The sequence below is a fragment of the Atractosteus spatula genome, chromosome 15, assembly GCF_055471065.1.
Source record: "Atractosteus spatula isolate fAtrSpa1 chromosome 15, fAtrSpa1.hap1, whole genome shotgun sequence".
Classification (NCBI taxonomy): Eukaryota; Metazoa; Chordata; class Actinopteri; order Semionotiformes; family Lepisosteidae; genus Atractosteus; species Atractosteus spatula.
In genome coordinates, this window is record NC_142720.1 from 5,700,755 (window position 1) to 5,718,866 (window position 18,112).

Sequence of the window (18,112 nt, forward strand, 5' to 3'; positions counted from 1 at the left end):
AGGGCATCTGCTGCTAATTCCAACCAGGTGTGTTGATTGTCATACCTGGAGAGGCTCTACGTGTGTGTGTGCACTAGATGTATTTCACAGATTCTCAAAAGAAACTTGAGAGAAGAAGCTGAAAGCTCACCATCTGAGATTGTTTTAGGATTTAGATGTGCTGCTTCTGAGGTAGCCCAATGCCATGCTACTAGGTGAGGAGAGTCTGCTCCAATTTGATGTTATTTCCACCATGGATTGATCTGTACCTCCCTGTGCCTTGGTTGTTTCAGGACCACAGACACTTGGAAGATTCACTTCCTGTTTGAGTGTCACTAAGAAAATGCCCATGTTTCAGAGACTGGAAGCTCCTACAAAAAAAGCAGTAAGAAACTAAGTCAGATATGGCCCAGAAGCTTTGAGCTGTGACTGGTAACAGGTCCTTTTTCATACAGGACTGCAGTTCACATTAGAAGATTGAGTTTTGCTTGAGCGATATGCTGGATCTGTGGGTTCTGTTCCATTAATGCTAGAGTACCTGGTAATTCGCCTGTGCTTGCATTAGTTCAATGAAATCAGATGGTTTTTTTGTGCATTTGATCGTCCGATAATAGCCTTCTGAAAACAAGGCTGGGAAGCTGAGCTAACGTACTGCGTGCTTGGTTTAATTTTCCTCCGTGTGCCTGTGATGCGTCTCAGTTTATCTTCATCTTTCCCCCTCTTGACAGTTCATTTAGGGTTTCCGCACTGCGATAAATAATATACCGCACGTAAATAATGAAAGATTTGAAAAGATGGAACATTACTGCAGAAAAAAAGCATTTAAGTCGTATTTTCTATTTATTGCTTGATGAAGGATTTGATTTTCTACCTGCAGATAAGATTTTAGAGAACTGCATCTTGGTGCTGGTTTGTGCTTGTGCTTGGCTGCACATTGTCAGCTGTGCTGTTCAAGACAGGAAACAGAGCCCCAGTCCTCATTAATTCAGTATTGCAGAGCAGAAAATGATCAGTCCCATTCGCTGTTTAAATCATCCGTGCTCATAGAGAGCTGTTGTGGAAGTAGTCCAAGAAAAGCATGACGTGAATGATCGGAGAACACAGATGTGTCTCCTTCAAAGATGTCTTAAAAGTATTTAACTTTGCCCTCTTAAACAAAAAAGAATCGACAGAGACATTAGATAGAAATGTGGAAGAAGTTGGAGAAGGGATAGACCACATTGCTTCAAGTTCAAAATGGCACCTGGCATTGTTTCTGAATTGAGGAAGCTTTTAATACTCAAGTTGGATGTGGAACAAACAGGAAAACAAACAGGAAAATCCACATTTTGGAAACCGTTTCCCTGACACTTTTTAAGAATTAGGTTAATGATGATTTTAATAACTTATTCCTTTCCAGATAAGCAAAGTACTTGACTGGCTTGCTTTTGTTTTCTTTTCCAGTGAATCAGATCTTAATTAAACGTTTCTCTAATTCTGATTTTTATCAATTCTCATGTCAGCAGATGTTCTTCTGAATTCATTGGTTTGCTCATGCAAAAGGTTGCAAGTTTGCAGGAAGCTGCTCTGCAAATCTAGCTTGTATGGTTAGTAGTAGCCCATTGACTTCAGGCTCTCACCCAGCCATTTCTAGAATGAAATTTCGACTTCAGCTGCAAGGCTGGGCAGCTTTTTTTTTGTCCAGAAGTTTAAAATGCTAATTCTAGCATGTGAAAGTACTAGTATTCACACTTAGTATTCATCCCTCATGCCACAGCAGTTGGATCAAAAGGGGCGGAGCAGTGGCACTGTGGCTCAGGATCTGCACCTGTGGCTGGAAGGTTGCCGGTTCAAATCCCGTTGGGCCCCTGAGCAAGGCCCTTAACCCCAGCTGCTCCAGGGGTGCTGTCCAATGGCTGACCCTGCGCTCTGACCCCAAGCTTCTCTCCCTGTCTGTGTGTCTCATGGAGAGCAAGCTGGGGTCTGCGAAAAGACAAATTCCTAATGCAAGAAATTGTATAGGGCTAATAAAGTGATGTTATCTTATCTAAAAGCTGTGACTAACGTGAAGCCACTGGTTTGCACCTTGGCCACTCCATCACATGAACATAAAATCACACTAACATCAACTTTTCACTAGGCTGATGCTGACTCTTTGCCAGCATCGTATCACAGACCCTGAATTTCTGAATTTTTGGGACCACTTTCTCCTCATTTTTCTTCCTTTCCTTGTGCTGCAGCAAAAGCTAGATTTCCTTTACCAGAAGAGTTCGTACCAGATCAAGTGCCGGACGTGACGCGCGTGGTTGCGGTGTGTTGACGGCTCGTGATATGATTTTAGGAGGAAAAGGCCTGTGTGCAGTGTACCGGGAGTGGGTGGAGGGGTCAGTGTGTGGGGTGTGAATAAAGGAATGCTGTGCTCTCTGTGTGGGGGCGGACGGGCAGGGTGAGGGCCAGGAGGGCGATATCTCGTGCAGCATCACAGCCCACATTCCCTCTGTACACACCGCTGTGGGTGCAACCCTGGACACTAAACACAAACGATCCGCACGAAGGACACTCATTCCAAAACGGAATCCTGCAGGCGTTTCCTCTTGAAAGAAATCCGGAGCTTGGTAGCAAGGGGAGCTGTGTGAAATGCAGATCTGGTTAATAATGGAGCAGAAGCTGTTTTAACCACAGAGCTAGATTGTGTGGGTGGACTTCAGCCTTTTTGAGCTGCATAGAATACAGGAGGTGGTTCGTCAGTAGAGCTTCCAAAAAAGGCAGCCAAGAGAAAGCTGTTTTTTGTTCACATGCAAGGTGATTACTGGTGTTCCTTCCTTGCACACAGTGATTCAGATGCTGGCTCCTTCATTATTTCCAATACGTTACTGTGCTGTCTATTTGAATTTCTGTATACATACTGTGCTGACCTTTATGTAAGATTCATTATCTCTTGAATTGCACATATGATAAGATACTGTGTGGGTGTTGATGGTTTTGGCTGCTATTTCACTCATTTAATGCCTTGTCCAGCAAAATTTTGTTCCGGAAAAGAATGCTTTGTGAGAGTAAGAAGATCGTCTTTCTTTTTTGTATTAGCGTAGTCTCTACTTGTTATCATATCCTATTTAGGACTGCTGTTAACTAAGCAAGCTTTGTGTTAAGGAGAAAGAAACCCTGAAAATGGCCTTCTGCAGTATTGATGGATGCGTTTTGAATTGCATTCTGGGCGACTATGGCCTTTTTTTAACAACTAGACCATTTTATTTCTCAGGAGTGGAGTGGAAATAAGCTGTCTGCTGCTGAGCTTCAGGTCCCTTTGTCCAGCCTTGCTCTCTGTATCTGGAAGCTGTAACGCACAGCACTGGAGTCACATGACAGGAGGTGATGAGTATCCATGGTGATTTTCAGCAGGCATCTCATCTCTGCTCGTACATTTCCTGCTTCTGCTCTGCAAGAAAGAAAAAAGAGAAGCAGTGAAATCACAAAAAGAAATATTGGTAGCCAGATCAGTGTTTCTCTGAGCTCTCAGCGAATATTGTGAAATATTGATCAGTATATAATTGCGTGATGCATATCTTGAATATTTGTCTCTCTGTGCCAATTCTCCTGCATTAGAACATGAAAAAATGGCCTGGGGTTTTCTTAAGTAGAACAGTAAAAGGCAGCAATGTCTGGAGAGCTTTCATGTCAAGAAAATATTGTTTAGAACCTTGGTTTATGCAGATAGATTTGAAATGTTAATCTGTTTCTCGTCTGTGAAATGATAACACTCTCTCTGCATTGCGGGCTGCTCAGTTTCATGTTTTATGGATGCTGGGTTTTGGTAGTAATTGTATTGATGAAGCACGAAAGCAGTATGATTTATATCATGTTTAGCTGACATGTTTGTCTTCTCAGATTTACGCAGAGAAGAGCAACAGGCTTAAAATATCCACCTCCTGGTGCTGCCTTCCACCGGAGGCTGCCGTGTGATAAACTCTTAATGGTTCAAACCGCTCTTCCAATGTTAGTTTTATCCATTTCCCCTTAGTGATTTCATTTTGGTTTTATTTAAAATTTTGTTCAGGGACCATTCTGCTAATACGAGTCCAGCTAGTACTATGTAAGTTAATAACATAATATGTAAATAAAATACCTCCATACAAAGGCGTCCATCAGAGGAAAGCCACGTTTTCAGTCAGCTGTTTTATCTGCTGCTGAAAGCCATCTGTGACAGCATCACTGTTCTCCAAGGCATGGTAGCCAGGAGCTGGGGTATAATTACAGAAGGCAGACTTGAAACTGAAGGAGGATGACAGCAGCGTTGTGCTTTTAAGCAGAAAAGAAGAGATAGTTAAGGATCTGCAGAAATAAGTGGCGAAGCCTCATGAGGACCTCAGTTGCAGCACTGCTATTGCGGTAGCTCTCCATGTGAGGGAATAAGCTGCGTACTGCATTACTGGGAGTCCTGCCTTTGGCACTTTGGCCAGGCAATTATCAATAGAATGTGATGTGGGTTGGGGAGGAGTCCTGCTCATTCATGCGGTTTCCTACATCATTAGGAAATGGGTTTTGTTTGCGCTTAAGTGACAATGTCATAATGTAGTGATTTATTTATTGGCAGTAAGTTTCTTAATTTGCTGTTTGCGACAAGTAGAAAAGCCCGTAACTGGGAGCCCAGTCATGTATGCTGGCTGGCTTGTCAGTGCTTACTGAGAGGAGGCTTGACAGCTCAGTACTGTGCCCTGAAGGCGGATGGGATGGTCCTGCAGAACAAGGATGGAGTATTAGAGGTGGGGCTTATAGCTTCGATACACTTGTGTAGTAGTCTGTGGGAGATCTAGTTTTGCAGGAAAAGGGCTCGGCAGTAGGAGGTTCCCAGTTCGAGCCCCAGTTCTTCCACTCAACTGTGTCACTCTGTTACTTAATTCATGTTGTCCCTAACCTTTCTGATGAGCATTAATCCAGTGGCTGCTGAATGGATGTGGGAGAATAGAACAAGCTACCCAGCCATGTTTCTGAAGTCAGAACCCTGGCGTCTTCCAAGAAACAGCTAGCTGAGAGCATGGGATCAATTGGCTACTAACTAAAACTCTGCCTACATGGGCCCAATGTAACCTGTTCTTATGCATAACTCCCATCTTAATCCCTGTAAGTCTCTGTGAATAGATGATAGAATTAATGCACCAGTTCTGTCCTGTCCTGGTGAGGTCTTGCTTTTGGGGGAATCTGCAGAATTTGAGGTATGATGATAGGGATGATATACAAAGACTTCGGTAAGAGATACCGTCTTGAAAATGCTGAATTCTCTTCTTTGTGTTCCGGAATCCCAGGGTGTTTCAGTGTAAACCTCAAAGATCCATCAATGTGGGAATTTTACGATATTGATATTTAAGATTAAATAGCTGGTCTAGTTGTCATTTAGTTTAGTAGTGTTAAGAAATATCTTTTTGGGAAATAGTACAGGGGAAAGAGGTTATGTGATTTTCAGTAAGCCACTGTGATGTTTCTTAAACTATATTCTCTGCAGGTTTGGAAATAATGGTCAGTGAGCAAAGGATTTGAACCCTGGTCTGCAGCACTGCAGATAAGTGTTACCACTGTGCTAACAATGATCTGACCCTTTTACCATTCTGGTGTACAATACATGCTGATATTATCTGTTGGGATCCCACACGTGCAGTTCCACTGTGGCCCTGTAAGAGACGTTCTCAGCATGCTTTTCTTCTGGACGTTTATCACAGCATGGGCAGACTTGTGCACAAATTATTATTCATTAAGGAAATCCAAAATGCATAACTTTATTTAATACTTTAAAGGCTTTTGGATGGTCCACACTCATACATAAGTAAAAGGGAGCTGCCCAGACTGCTGGGTCTGGGTTTTGTGTACTGTGCAACCATCCAACTGAGTGAGCTTTGGCAAATATCGTGTTTTCCCCTTGTTACCAAGACTGGAAGTGTTGGCCATTGGGTGATGTTTTGGAGAACTTGCTCGGAGCTCTGTGTGATCTTAGATGCTCACAATGTGTCAGCTGGTTTTTCAGCGCCAAACCCTCCCAGCTGTATGCCTCACGCTGAATAAGGCTCTTTTTTCAAACTGGAGAAACAAAACGCCAAGTATGTTAGCGACTGGTGCCAGGTGCCGGTGAAGAGCACCACGAATGGGAGGAAACAAAAACAAATGACTCATGTTGTTGTGCGAGGGCTCGTTCATTGATCGCTTTCTAGAACGGGAACAGTGCGGAGGACAAAAGGGCTTCAATTTGCTGATGTGGCTGGTAATCTTTTACTTCCAGCTTGGTGTTGACAGTGTGTCAGTGCTCTGTGTCTGTGTTGGTTTCCATGAAGATGGGTCAGGTCTCTTCTCCATTAATGTAGCCTGGTCCCAGGAGTCCATACAAGTTCCTGTAGTAGAAGGTAGTTTATGTAGGTTTATGTATGTTGGCATTGCCTACAAATATACTGCATCTCTCTTTCCTGTGTGCTACAGTCCTTTGCGTTATTTTTTTTTTTCCTAGAACCCGGACAGTCTGCAAACTGCAGCTGTGTGGAGTGCTGCATTATCAAACATGGCTGCCTTGCAGAACAGGGAGGAGTCTGTTGTTTAATAATGATGTTTTTTTTTTCTCATTGATTTTTTGGGGGGGTGAAGCAGCAAGGCAGCCAGGTCTTGGCCAGAAACGCGAAAAGCTTTTAGACACTAATTGCCATTGATGCAGGAAGACAGAGCAGAGAGGAAGAGGGTGAAAGGCGCAGTGGTAGGGTGATTTCGCCTGTTTACGGTAAGAAGTGTTTTTCCACTGCACTGCTTTAACTGAACCAGTATTCACATCCAGCCAGTCGTGTGTTTTTACAGAAGCCTGTGGTTCAGAAGCCTGGACGCTGGCATCTTTGCACCAGACACTGGGAGGTGCAGGTGCAGTCCTATTGTCCCCTCGATCATTGTGTCATCAGATTGCACTCAGGTGACTGAAATAGCCTGTGCCGATTGGCTGGGGGGACTGGTAGTAATTCAGAACATAAGAATGGTTATAGTTACTGGCCCCCAGCTCTCCGTTATAAAGGCACTTCCCCTTAGATTCCATTTGTGAAGCTGGCCTATATATGTACTGTACCTATATCTTATATCAGATCACAGATGTTGTAAATCCTAAATTTGTCAATAAAAAGAAACATCAGTTGTCATATATTTTATTGCCCCTGAGTATTATGCAATGGGTTAATATTTAATTGTTCCTGCTTATGCAGATAACCTGGTTACCTACAGTTATACAGACTAAATGTGTTAATTATACCGGGGGGGGGGGGGGGGTGAGCTGCCCTAATCCTGCTTTTGTGTTCTCTGAGCCCTTGGAGAGTTATTGGACTCGTAAATCTGGATTTGTTGGTCAGTGTGAGCTGTAGGGGTGTGGCTGTGCAGGACCCAGACTGTGTGGGGTGGTGTGGTGGCTCTGTGGTTAAGGATCTGCGCCTGTGGTTGGATGGTTGCCGGTTCATATCCCGCGGCCGGCAGAGGAATCCTAGTCCATTGGGCCCCTGAGCAAGGCCCTTCACCCCAACTGCTCCAGGGGCACTGTCCAATGGCTGACCCTGTGCTCTGACCCCCAGCTTCTCTCCCTGTCTGTGTGTCTCATGGAGAGTTGGGGTATGTGGAAAGACAAATTCCTAATGCAAGAAATTGTATACGGCTAATAAAGTGATCTTTTTGCCTATTTAAGACGCTAACAAAGCGAATACCAGTGTGTTCAGTTCAGAACTGCTGGGGGCTGGCGAGTCCAGCCGTCCCTTTCTTAAGCACGGCTGGAGACTAAATCCCAGCGAAAGGCCAGGAGGAATATCCTCTTCTGATCCGTTGCCCGTGTTCAGGAACGCCGGGCTGCGGACGAGCCGACGAGGGGGCCGTGACGGCTGCCGTGCGCCGGTCGGTGCCCCAGGCCGATAGCGTGAAGGATGCGGACGGGCTCTGAGCTCCAGCGGCCCGGCGATCTGCCGCCTGTCTGGCCCAGGAGCTGCTGGGAGCGCGCGCGCCCTTCGCCGCTGCAGCTAAAAATAGCCGTCTATCTGGAGCGGCGCTATTGGCTGTTCGCAGCGAGCGGCGCCGAGCACTCTGGTGCATAATCCCATGCTGCCTTATTAGACTGCGGCGGACGCAGCAAGCCCCAGCTGGGCGACATGAAGGTCTGGAAAGACTGGGGACTTCGCTGAGCAATGAGCCCCCCGGCCCCCCCTCCTCTACCCCCTTCTTAAAGCTTTTACTTCCAATCATCTGTTCTGCTTTGATTCATAGCGCGGGGGTGGGGTGGGGGGGGCATCTCTACCCTTGAGATGTGACGTCCGGCACATCAGACGGGCCCCGCTCTGGACGGCCCGGCTGTTTAAAATTCTGCGCTGGCCCTCAAAACCGCTGCCTGTGCAGCTCCAGCGGCCCAGCCCCCCGCAAAAGCGTCTCCTTCTGATTGGAAGGCGGCGAAAGCTGATGCTGGGATGTAGCAGCAGTCTGTAACTGAAGGGCTGCAAAGCCTTTTAGTGTGTGTTCCATTTTCTGCCCGTACAAAGCACAAATAATAATTCACCACCGACGGAAGTGCTGATGGAGACTGCAGTGTCAGTTTACAGTCTGGATATTGATGGTATATGAAAATCAATAATTTGCTTTTCCACTCCCAGACACAGTGCGTCTTGTCCTTCTATATAATTACAAGAGGGATACCTTCCATTTGTCTAATGCATTGTTCTTTCATTAGAATTTGCTGGTGAGTTTTTCTTAATTTTGCTTTTGCTTGACTGTGCCTCTCCTTCACCACACCAGTCTGCCTGACGTTGACTGCAGTTTCTTGTGCTGCTTGTGTACAGTTAAGAGATCTGCCTTTTCATCTTGAAGACGAAGCAGGACTCTGTTGCCTTATCTTTATTTCTCTTGCGCTTGTTGTGGAAGGCTCTCTCAAAGCATAGATGAACCTTTACTGCAGTCTTAAATGTTACAAGTCTAATCACAATCACCCCGTAGCCTTCTGAAGAATTGTGATTAAATCGAAGCAAGAACTGTTCTGTTTATAGCACCACAGTGTATGTTTAAAAGTGCATTCATTTTTTCAAGTAAATTGAATTAGTACATCAGCTATCCAGAAGGGCACTGGCACATGAAAGCAGGCTATTTTCACCAGGAGGATTAGCATAGGTTTCACATTCCCAGTACTTCTAACGAGCCGCCACTACACACAGTAAGTGGCAACCATCGAAGAAAATAACTTTTAGTGTGGGAGGCACACACTCTCAGAAAAAGCCCCCCTGTAAAATCTCATTGAAATGATGCTGAAAAACATTCTGCAGGGAGTTAAACCACAAGCTTTTATTTGATACAGTTAAAGCCTTATGGCAGCAATTAGAAAACCTGTTTCTCAGTCTCCAGCTAGAACCACAAGCAGCACAATCAGTCAGAGACTAACAAAGGAAACCCTGTGTTCCTTATCTGGTGCAGCTGCCTTGTTTGTTTTTGCTGCTGTTCTGGAGTCCTGAAGGTGGCTTGTTCTGGGGCACAGTTGCATTAAGCCGAGGTAAGGGCGCCTCTCTGGTCTGTTGCATAGTAATGCTGACTCTGTGCTTCAGGAGAGACTCCCCATAAAAGCTTTTGCTGAACTCATCAAGTAGCACTTAACTGACCCATTAAAACTATCGAGCCGATTTTCAATTAAAGTGGTGCGCCAATCAAGAGCTCTGGCACTGAAACCCTGAGTCCGGCGTGGGCCGTGCCAGCTAGCGGGTGGGACGCCATCACTTGCCAGCCCCTTTCCTGTCCGTGTGCCTAATGCTTTGCCACAAGATGGCACTGATCTCTCGTGTGCTGGCATTGTATCTGGGCCCCGTTCACAGTGTTCGGGGGAGCAGTAACAGGAGTGCAGCTCTCCGCTATCAGCAGTCAACAGAATGTGTGTGCTTTGAGATTTTGCTGCACTTCTTCCTCACACAGGTACGTCTTCCTGTGGTTAAAACTAGCTGCTCAGACATGAAAGTGACATGTCCAGTGACCAGAGGCTGGTTTCTAGGGAGTTAATAGATGGGCAGTCTGGCGCTGATATTTTTTTCTTGGTTCAGATGCCTTGCCGATCGATTCTTTAAATGAATTCATTTTGTTCTGTCTTTTGGGCTTGATAGTGCTTGGAAATGTAAACTTAGTTCCACAGGTTTCCATTCCCAGTACTTTGTGTGTTAGATGTAAGGAATCTTATTTGGCAGTGGAGATACTGGAATGCGTATTTGTTGAAATCCTTGAAGATCCTTGAATTATTATTGTATTGCAGTTTTAATATTTTAAAAAGTCCTTCGGTTTTATTTTTTTACCATAAATCCATGTACCTTTCTATTCTTGCAAGTATAGAATTGTCTACTCTGATGAAAGAGCACAACAACTTCTCGTTTCACAGAGGGAGGTGGTGGTTTTCTGTAAATACATACACTGTGTAACCTACAAAATCTCACGATAAGCTCCTAAAATGGTTCACACTTCACCGACAGTTTTATACACAGCTGTTGTCCTTTTTTTACATCTGGGCTATTGGAATGCACCCCCCCTGCACGTCACAGCTTAAAATTTGGGAGAGCGTCTGTTTCTGTGCTCTGACCAATAGGTGGCGCCACAGTTCATGAGTTGTGGCAGCCCTGAGGAATAGAGTGAACTATTTTCTCCCATCCTCAGCAGGTGGGGTGAGAGTATGCTGAAAGAGAGCAGTTCCTCCTGTCTTTTTCCCATAAAACCTCATTTGTAATTAGCATGTTTAAATATCACTATCTGTATATTTCTAATATTTGGAAAGTACCATGAGAGACAGGCATCCAATGTTTGTGGCATAAATATAAATGATTAGTGCTAACTGATGGAATAATGGGTCAGTTAGTGGAGAGCTCCTGTTTAAATATTGGGGTGCCCCTTCCACTGCAGGACCACACCAGTTGCACCCCAGTATGCTGTCTTGACCTTTTTAATGGCTCCTAAATTATCCCCAAGTCAGTCACATTTTATGGGAATATTAAAGTTTTTGCCGTAGCTAGGAAAGCTGCAATCCAGCAGCAGGTGGAAATAAACCGAATCCTTTCTTTCAGTCAAGGTTTTGGGAGAGTCGCTGTGCCGTGAAAACATCCGTGTCGACCGCGGATCCTCGCTGACCGCAGCTTGCTTTCTCGTGTTCCCAGGGCTTCATGAGAAGAAGCCGATGACGAGCTGCGATTGGTGAGGGTCAGCATGACATCAGTAGCCTCGGAGTTCGACCACATGGAAATTCAACAGCAATACACCGACGTCAACAACCGCTGGGACGCAGACGACTGGGACAATGAGAACAGCTCGGCCAGGCTGTTCGAGAGATCCCGCATCAAGGCCCTCGCAGGTAAGAGGGGCCGCCGTCACCTCGTCTCCCGCTCGCTCCTCTCCTTGCAGACTCTGCTGTCCGCGCTTTTCCCATTTCCAGAAAGCAGGAGTATCGCCACCGCTGGCTTGACAAGGAGGATAACCTCCTCTTTCGAATTCTCACAGACGCCACGAGAGGATGGGGCTGCTTCTTCTTCGAGCGCGGCATCGAAGCGGCCGTTGAATTTTTTTTACCCCCTTCGGCTGTTGTTAGACGCGTTGCGGGATGGAAGGATCAGCAGGGGCTGGCTTCCCGTCAGGAGAAGGGAGATTGTTCCCTGTCCCGGAACAGTCTTTAGCTGATGACAAGCTACTCCAGGGCCATGCCTCGTCCCAGAACGGGCAGGGCAGGGCTCTGGAGAGAAAGCAGATAAGGAAGGGAGACAGGGATTAGGAGTGTGTGTGTCATTCCTCTGCTCTGCCTGCCATCCCAGTTTGTGAGTCAGAGGTGACCGAAAGTGCCAGACCGCAGTGGAGTGCTGTGATCTGCGAAGTGTTGCACATGTGTCACTTGGAGTGCTTGAGGAGAGACTGAGCCGCCACATCCACTGAAACTGTAACCCCTACACGGTGTGAGAGGGAGCGTTTTCAGTGGAGCTCGTCCGAGCTGCTGTACAGGGCGTAGAGAATTCGACTGTCCTCACACCCCCGAAGGTGGATTTTCTTTTCAAGCTGCCTGAGCAGAAGTCGGTTCTGGCCTGAACAGTTTGTACCTTTTCAGTGCCAACCGGAGCAAAAAGTTCCTTCTGGCGGTTTGAGCCTCGCAGAAGAAAGCACTTCAGGGACATGGTCGAACTTATTTATTCAAAGTTGTCATGAAAATTGTTTTTAAGTATTAATTGTTCTGCTTAAATCTGTATCCAATCTGTGTCACTATTAAGGCTGGATTTGTTTACCTTTTGAGGAACTGAAATGAGTAAGGACAGAATTGCTCCTGACCTTAAATTTGACATGCATACATTCTTTGCTTATGTGGCTTCAATCCTTTGTATTTCCTTATTTTTCCTTTTTCAGCCTAGAATTCTAAAATTCAGCATCTTTTTAGTTTGTCTGTAAAATTTTTCACAATCTAGGGGAAGAGCTTCTTGTCAAACCTAAACAGAACTCTTGCTAAGAGTTGGGCTGAGGAAAAAATGACCCATGGTCTCACAAGACTTTATACAGCAGAGCTGTATTTAAGCTGTCATTTAAATATCAGGTGTTGAAAGGGTGTGGGTTTGAATCGACAGTGTCTCAGCTTTCTGAATCCCGGTCTGAAGTTTAGATCCCCTGGTTGAAGTAGCCTTCTATGTTCAAGACAAAAAAAAAAGTTGTGTTCTCTTAACTAAGCTTCACACGTTAACAACAGAATCATTCATAGAACAACCTCAGCAGACCTGAATTGGACTCGGAGATGAAATACCAGTGTACAGCAGACATAATGAGCTGCTGACTTGACTAGCACTGCCTTTGCTGGCAATTACTGAACTGTTCTTTTCCCATTTTCTGGAAAGTACTGTAAGAGCGTCACCCTGCTGGCATGACAAGGAGAAGACGCTCTGGGGAGCTCCTTCATTAACTGGCTGCTGACCAGAGTGGCAGACTGACTTCGGCATGCTGGGCACCCCTGACAGTGTTAATGGGTGAGGCCTGTGGCCTAGCGGTCTGGGGGTGACCATAGACCAGACCTCAGAACAGTGGGGGAAGGCGTGTCCTGAGCAAACACACCATGTGTTTGTTTACCAGCTACGGGGGAGAAGGGAAACAAACCTAGAGTTTTAATCTAGAGTAGTCTACTGTAGGAATGCTTGTTTTTTAAAGTAAAACAACTAACAGGATTCCTAACAAAGTAGTGCTATATATCACGTTGCTGCCAAATGTAACATGCCTATAACTTTCCTTTTCACTGCTATTATAATCAGAACAGTAATAACAGTGATTATAATCACTTTCATCCACAAGCACTTGCAGAGCCAAGGTGATGAACTCTTTATCAGCAGCCGGTGCGGCACAGTCACCTACAGGAGACCTGGCGTTTTACATCTCGTCTGAAAGATGGATCGCAAGGGGTTTGGTAGCTAGTTCAGGGGAATGGAATGTTTTTTTTTTATTTTGCCAGCATAACCTAGAAACCTGAAACTGTATCGTGAAAAAGAACGAAGGCAAAAGTTGTGCATTCCATAAATCATCCCGCAGCTCACACAATGCTGTTGTTTTACACATTCCTAATCAGTGAACCTGATGTCTTAATGGCACAGGACATCGTGTGGTGCTGAGGAGTGGCTGGCAAAGAAAGTGCTACTTTCATTAACTCCTTGAGCCCCTGGCGCCTCCTTTCCTCTGACCCTCGAGCATCTGGTGCCTCCTTTCCTCTGACCCTTCAGCCCCTGGTGTCTCACTTACTCAGACTCTCCAGCCTCTGGTGCTTCTCTTACTCAGACCTTCCAGCCTCTGGTACCTCCCTTGACCTGATCCCTGAGCCCCTGGTGTCTCCCTTCCTCTGACAGTCCAGCCTCTCGGGCCTCCCTTACTCAGAACCTCCAGCCTCTGGTGCCTCCCTTGCTCTGATCCTTGAGCCTCTGGTGCCACCCTTCCTCGGACCTTCCAGCCTCTGGCACCTCCCTTCCTCTGACCTTCCAGCCTTTGGTACCTCTCTTCTTCTGACCTTCCAGCCTTTGGTACCTCCCTTCTTCTGATCCCTGAGCCTCTGGCGCCTCCCTTCCTCTGACCCTTCAGGCTCTGGCACCTCCCTTGATCTGATCCCTGAGTCCCTGGTGCCTCCCTTCCTCTGACCCTCCAGCTTCTGATGCCTCCCTTCCTCTGATCCCTGAGCCTCTGGCGCCTCCTTTCCTCTGACCCTCCAGCCTCTGGCGCCTCCCTTCCTCTGACCCTCCAAGCTCTGGCACCTCCCTTCCTCTGATCCCTGAGCCTCTGGCGCCTCCCTTCCTCTGATCCCTGAGCCTCTGGCGCCTCCCTTCCTCTGAACCTCCAGCCTCTGGCGCCTCCCTTCCTCTGAACCTCCAGCCTCTGGCGCCTCCCTTCCTCTGACCCTCCAAGCTCTGGCACCTCCCTTCCTCTGATCCCTGAGCCTCTGGCGCCTCCCTTCCTCTGATCCCTGAGCCTCTGGCGCCTCCCTTCCTCTGAACCTCCAGCCTCTGGCGCCTCCCTTCCTCTGAACCTCCAGCCTCTGGCGCCTCCCTTCCTCTGATCCCTGAGCCTCTGACCCTCCAGCCTCTGGTGCCTCCCTTCCTCTGAACCTCCAGCCTCTGGCGCCTCCCTTCCTCTGATCACTGACCCCTCGGACACTGTCGTCCTCTGTTCTGAATGGAGTTGTAGTTTGATTTGGTGCTGCTGTTGCATTCTCTAGAGACAACCTTTTTTGTTTTTTTTCTGATTCTTTTTCTTAAAACACTTCCATGTTGTTCTGTTATTCTTCACAGAGATCTTAAATAAATCAGTAAACTATTCTGATGCAGATGAAATAACTTGATTGTCATTTCAAAAAGTAATTCAGAGGGCCTCCCAAGTTTTCTTTCCTGATGCTCAAGTTTAGTAATGCTGCATGACGCCTTCTGGGTGTTCAGTTTCTGTTTTCTTTTTTTAAGCCAATAATCACTAAATGAAGAGCAGCTTTGGGCTGTATCATTTTTGAGATCTGTTTTGATATGTCACAGGTCTAAATCAGCTCACTTTTTACATTCATATAACTTTTGATCAAACACTGAAACTTTTCAGCTTGTGTCACACTTAGAAACACAAGTTATCTTTTGGAATGCAGTTGTATATTTTGCACAATTTGGACTCTAGGACCATGCACCTTCCAAAAGCTGAAATTCCATAAAAAAAAGGTTAATTTTTTTTTTGGTTGAATTCTTCATGACAGAGGCAGGAAATGCTATGTAATGCAAGCGAACAGTTCATTCCCAGTGGTATGATCATAACTCCGATGCACACTAACCAGCAAATGCTTGATTTAATATGAAACATGTGGCTCTGGAAGATAAATCCATTGCTTTCACATTAGGTCCTCAGCAGTTCCATACACTATTACCAGAGAAACTATTTTCAATCCCCATTGTGGCCTAGGACTGTACTGCTGGCTCTCATCTATCAAATGTGGCCCAACTGAGCTGGGGTCAGATGTGTAGGAGAAAGGTAATGATGATAATTGGAGTTTTGGGTAAAGCATAATGGTGTTCATACAGAAATGCTTTAAGATGTCTGATTACTACATGAATAACGTGTTTTCCAGGACTGTAGATTCACACATGCCCAGTGGTCCAGTCAAACTGAGGCTTGTGTAACAAAGGAGAAACTGAGATAATACTGTGCAATTTTTGCTTCTGAAAGGTGGTGATGCTTTATAGAAAGAGAACAGCAGGAGTTGATTCCTCTTGAGCCTTCCTCTTGTGAACTATAGTCGGTAAGCCCTTTCATATAAACACATGCTCGTGTGCTGGTGTGTAACGAATCCATCACTGGTGTGCAGGGGAGAGACACTGGATCAGTGTTTCTGAATCTTGGGTAAGGTCCTGGGATAAATAATGAATTACATGCCTTCGGGAATCTTAGGTGGTGTGGAGGCTGAACCCTCACAGTACTGTTGTCTGGAGGCCAGTATGCTAGTGTTCCACACAGGAAATTTAAGGATTTTAATTATTTACATATTCTTTAATTATGCAAGAGGTGGTAGCTGATAACATACTAAGGTACCTTAGCACAGAAGTTTCCTTTTTATGTGTGCGGGACATAACTGTCTACTGCAAGTATCAGAATGTCAGAACATTCTGATGCAGTGAGGTTTAATTCTACTGTAGGTATTTTACAGTGCCGCTTCTGAAGGTGATAGTGTATAGTGATAGGGGAAATTCTCCACCCACCGAACTGAAAGTTTGCACGCTGATAAACGAGGGCTGACCTGGACTCTTCTGTCAGCTGTTTTCGCCCCAGTGAGGTGTGTGTCCTGTACAGCGAGTGGCCAGTGGAACAAGTCTCAGGGGGCCTTACACCCGTTTGAACACAGTGGTGTGTGGTGGACAGTCCACCCTCAGGTAACTCGGGCAACCCCAGCGTGTAGCTGGGTCTTGTCTTTAAAGCCAAGCTGGTTCATTCTAATAAGCAGATAGTGTAATAAATTAAACAAACCAAAGGTCCTGCAATACAGAAGTCAAATTAAAAAACAAAACATAGAATACTGTGTACAGAAAGTTTTTATGAACCATTGAATGAATTCTTAATTTTCTCAGCATGTTTGGGCAAGTGAGGCTTTCACACTCTGTGGTCAGGTTGCCTAGATAGATGTTAGAACTGGTTCTTCTTTAGCATTTTAAGAATATGGAAGTGGGATATGGGATATACAGTATATGTTAACTCCTATGCATTGCTGTTTTTTTTATTTGGCTTTCAAAGTGCGTATTCTGCAACTGACTGGACAGTTGCCGTCTACTTATTCCTCTGTTTTTTAAGTGGTGCTGGCTATGCGCACGAACAGGTTCGGCAGTTTGCTTGGGTATGTCTTGCAGATTCTTTTTGACTGAAACAAAGAAAAGTTAAACCTTTAGCACAAAAGGCTCTGTCTTTTGGCACGGTCTTGTATGTCTTGGGATAAATCTTCCCCAGTGACTTAATCCTGTCGCAGAGACAGACGAGTATCATCTCTCTCCTGTCCACATTTGTTCTCCAGATGTGAGTTTAGCGTTACTGTAGCAGTGGCATTCTCCACGTCGCACGTCAGATATCATGATTTTTATGTACAATATCCTTGCCTTTTTATTTTACAGGCATTTAGCAGCATTGTAGAAGAAGCCTTGAATGGTTTAAGTGACAGTACAATATTACAATATTTACAATATTAAACTGCGTTTTCTCATAAGAGAAATTACTTTTCTGAGAAATGTTTTTCAAGTCCTGGGTAACAGATTTTTCTTTATTTTTTCGGTTTCGATGACCTTTGAAGACCCCATATCAGCTCTTCATGCAGATTGCAGAAGAAGCATCATGTGAAAAGAGACTGAAAAGCTTATTTCATTCAGGCTTCCAATGGGCCTATTGTGTTTCGCCTAATTAAAATAAGCAAAATACTCTACAGTACATACATTAGTTCAGCACAACTCCAGAGCAACACGAACTGTGCTCTGGGCTGTGTGCATAAACTTTACAGTCTTAAAAACACAATCTCTAGACATTTTGCTGCTTGTGTTTGTTTTGGTCCCTGTTGCCAGCAAATCCCAAACTCCATTTTCTATCAGAGCTGATCTTGTGCCGCGTTTGAAAATGCTGTTAAAATGACCAGAGGTGTACTTGGATAACTGGCTGAAGGAGGTGCCCTTGTACATGTTCACTGTAGTGAGCCTGCGGGATACTTCTGAACTGTTATCAAGGTATTGCTGCCCTTCCTCTTCATGTATGTAGTGATTTGACACTTTACAGACTGTGCTGCGTTGGATAGGTCCATGTCTTAGTGACTAGGACTTAGTGGCAGTTGCCCAGAGATCGTTAACACATCCTCTCTGGTATCCAAATGCCATTTCACATTGTTAGCAAGTTTTGGAATGTCAGCTTGTGGGGAAAAATCTAAAATAAATTCCCAAATTAAAAAAAAAATTCAGTAATTGCCCCATAGAAGGGACTGACTGCCAGGGTGATCCGCAGCGATCTGTTGGTCTTGTGATCGTTGCTGATGGCACTTGGTCAGCGTCTGAAGGGCTGTGTCAGGAGAGTGGTGTTTTGGCCTAGTAGCATTTGCAGTCATTAAGGCTTTATGGATCCCTGCCACATATGCTGCCTAAGAAGCTGTTACCTTCCG

At 45.4% G+C, this 18,112-nt stretch overlaps 1 protein-coding gene across 1 annotated transcript in view; it reads left to right on the top strand.

Annotated features, from left to right (window-relative positions):
- The window catches only part of sptbn1 (spectrin, beta, non-erythrocytic 1), a 111,936-nt gene that overhangs the window by 23,686 nt on the left and 70,138 nt on the right, over nucleotides 1-18,112 (top strand). The window contains exon 2 of the mRNA XM_088934404.1: nucleotides 11,115-11,308. Coding sequence (XP_088790530.1) covers nucleotides 11,164-11,308 — 145 coding nt within the window. The 5' untranslated portion in view covers nucleotides 11,115-11,163. The remainder of the gene's footprint in view (nucleotides 1-11,114; nucleotides 11,309-18,112) is intronic.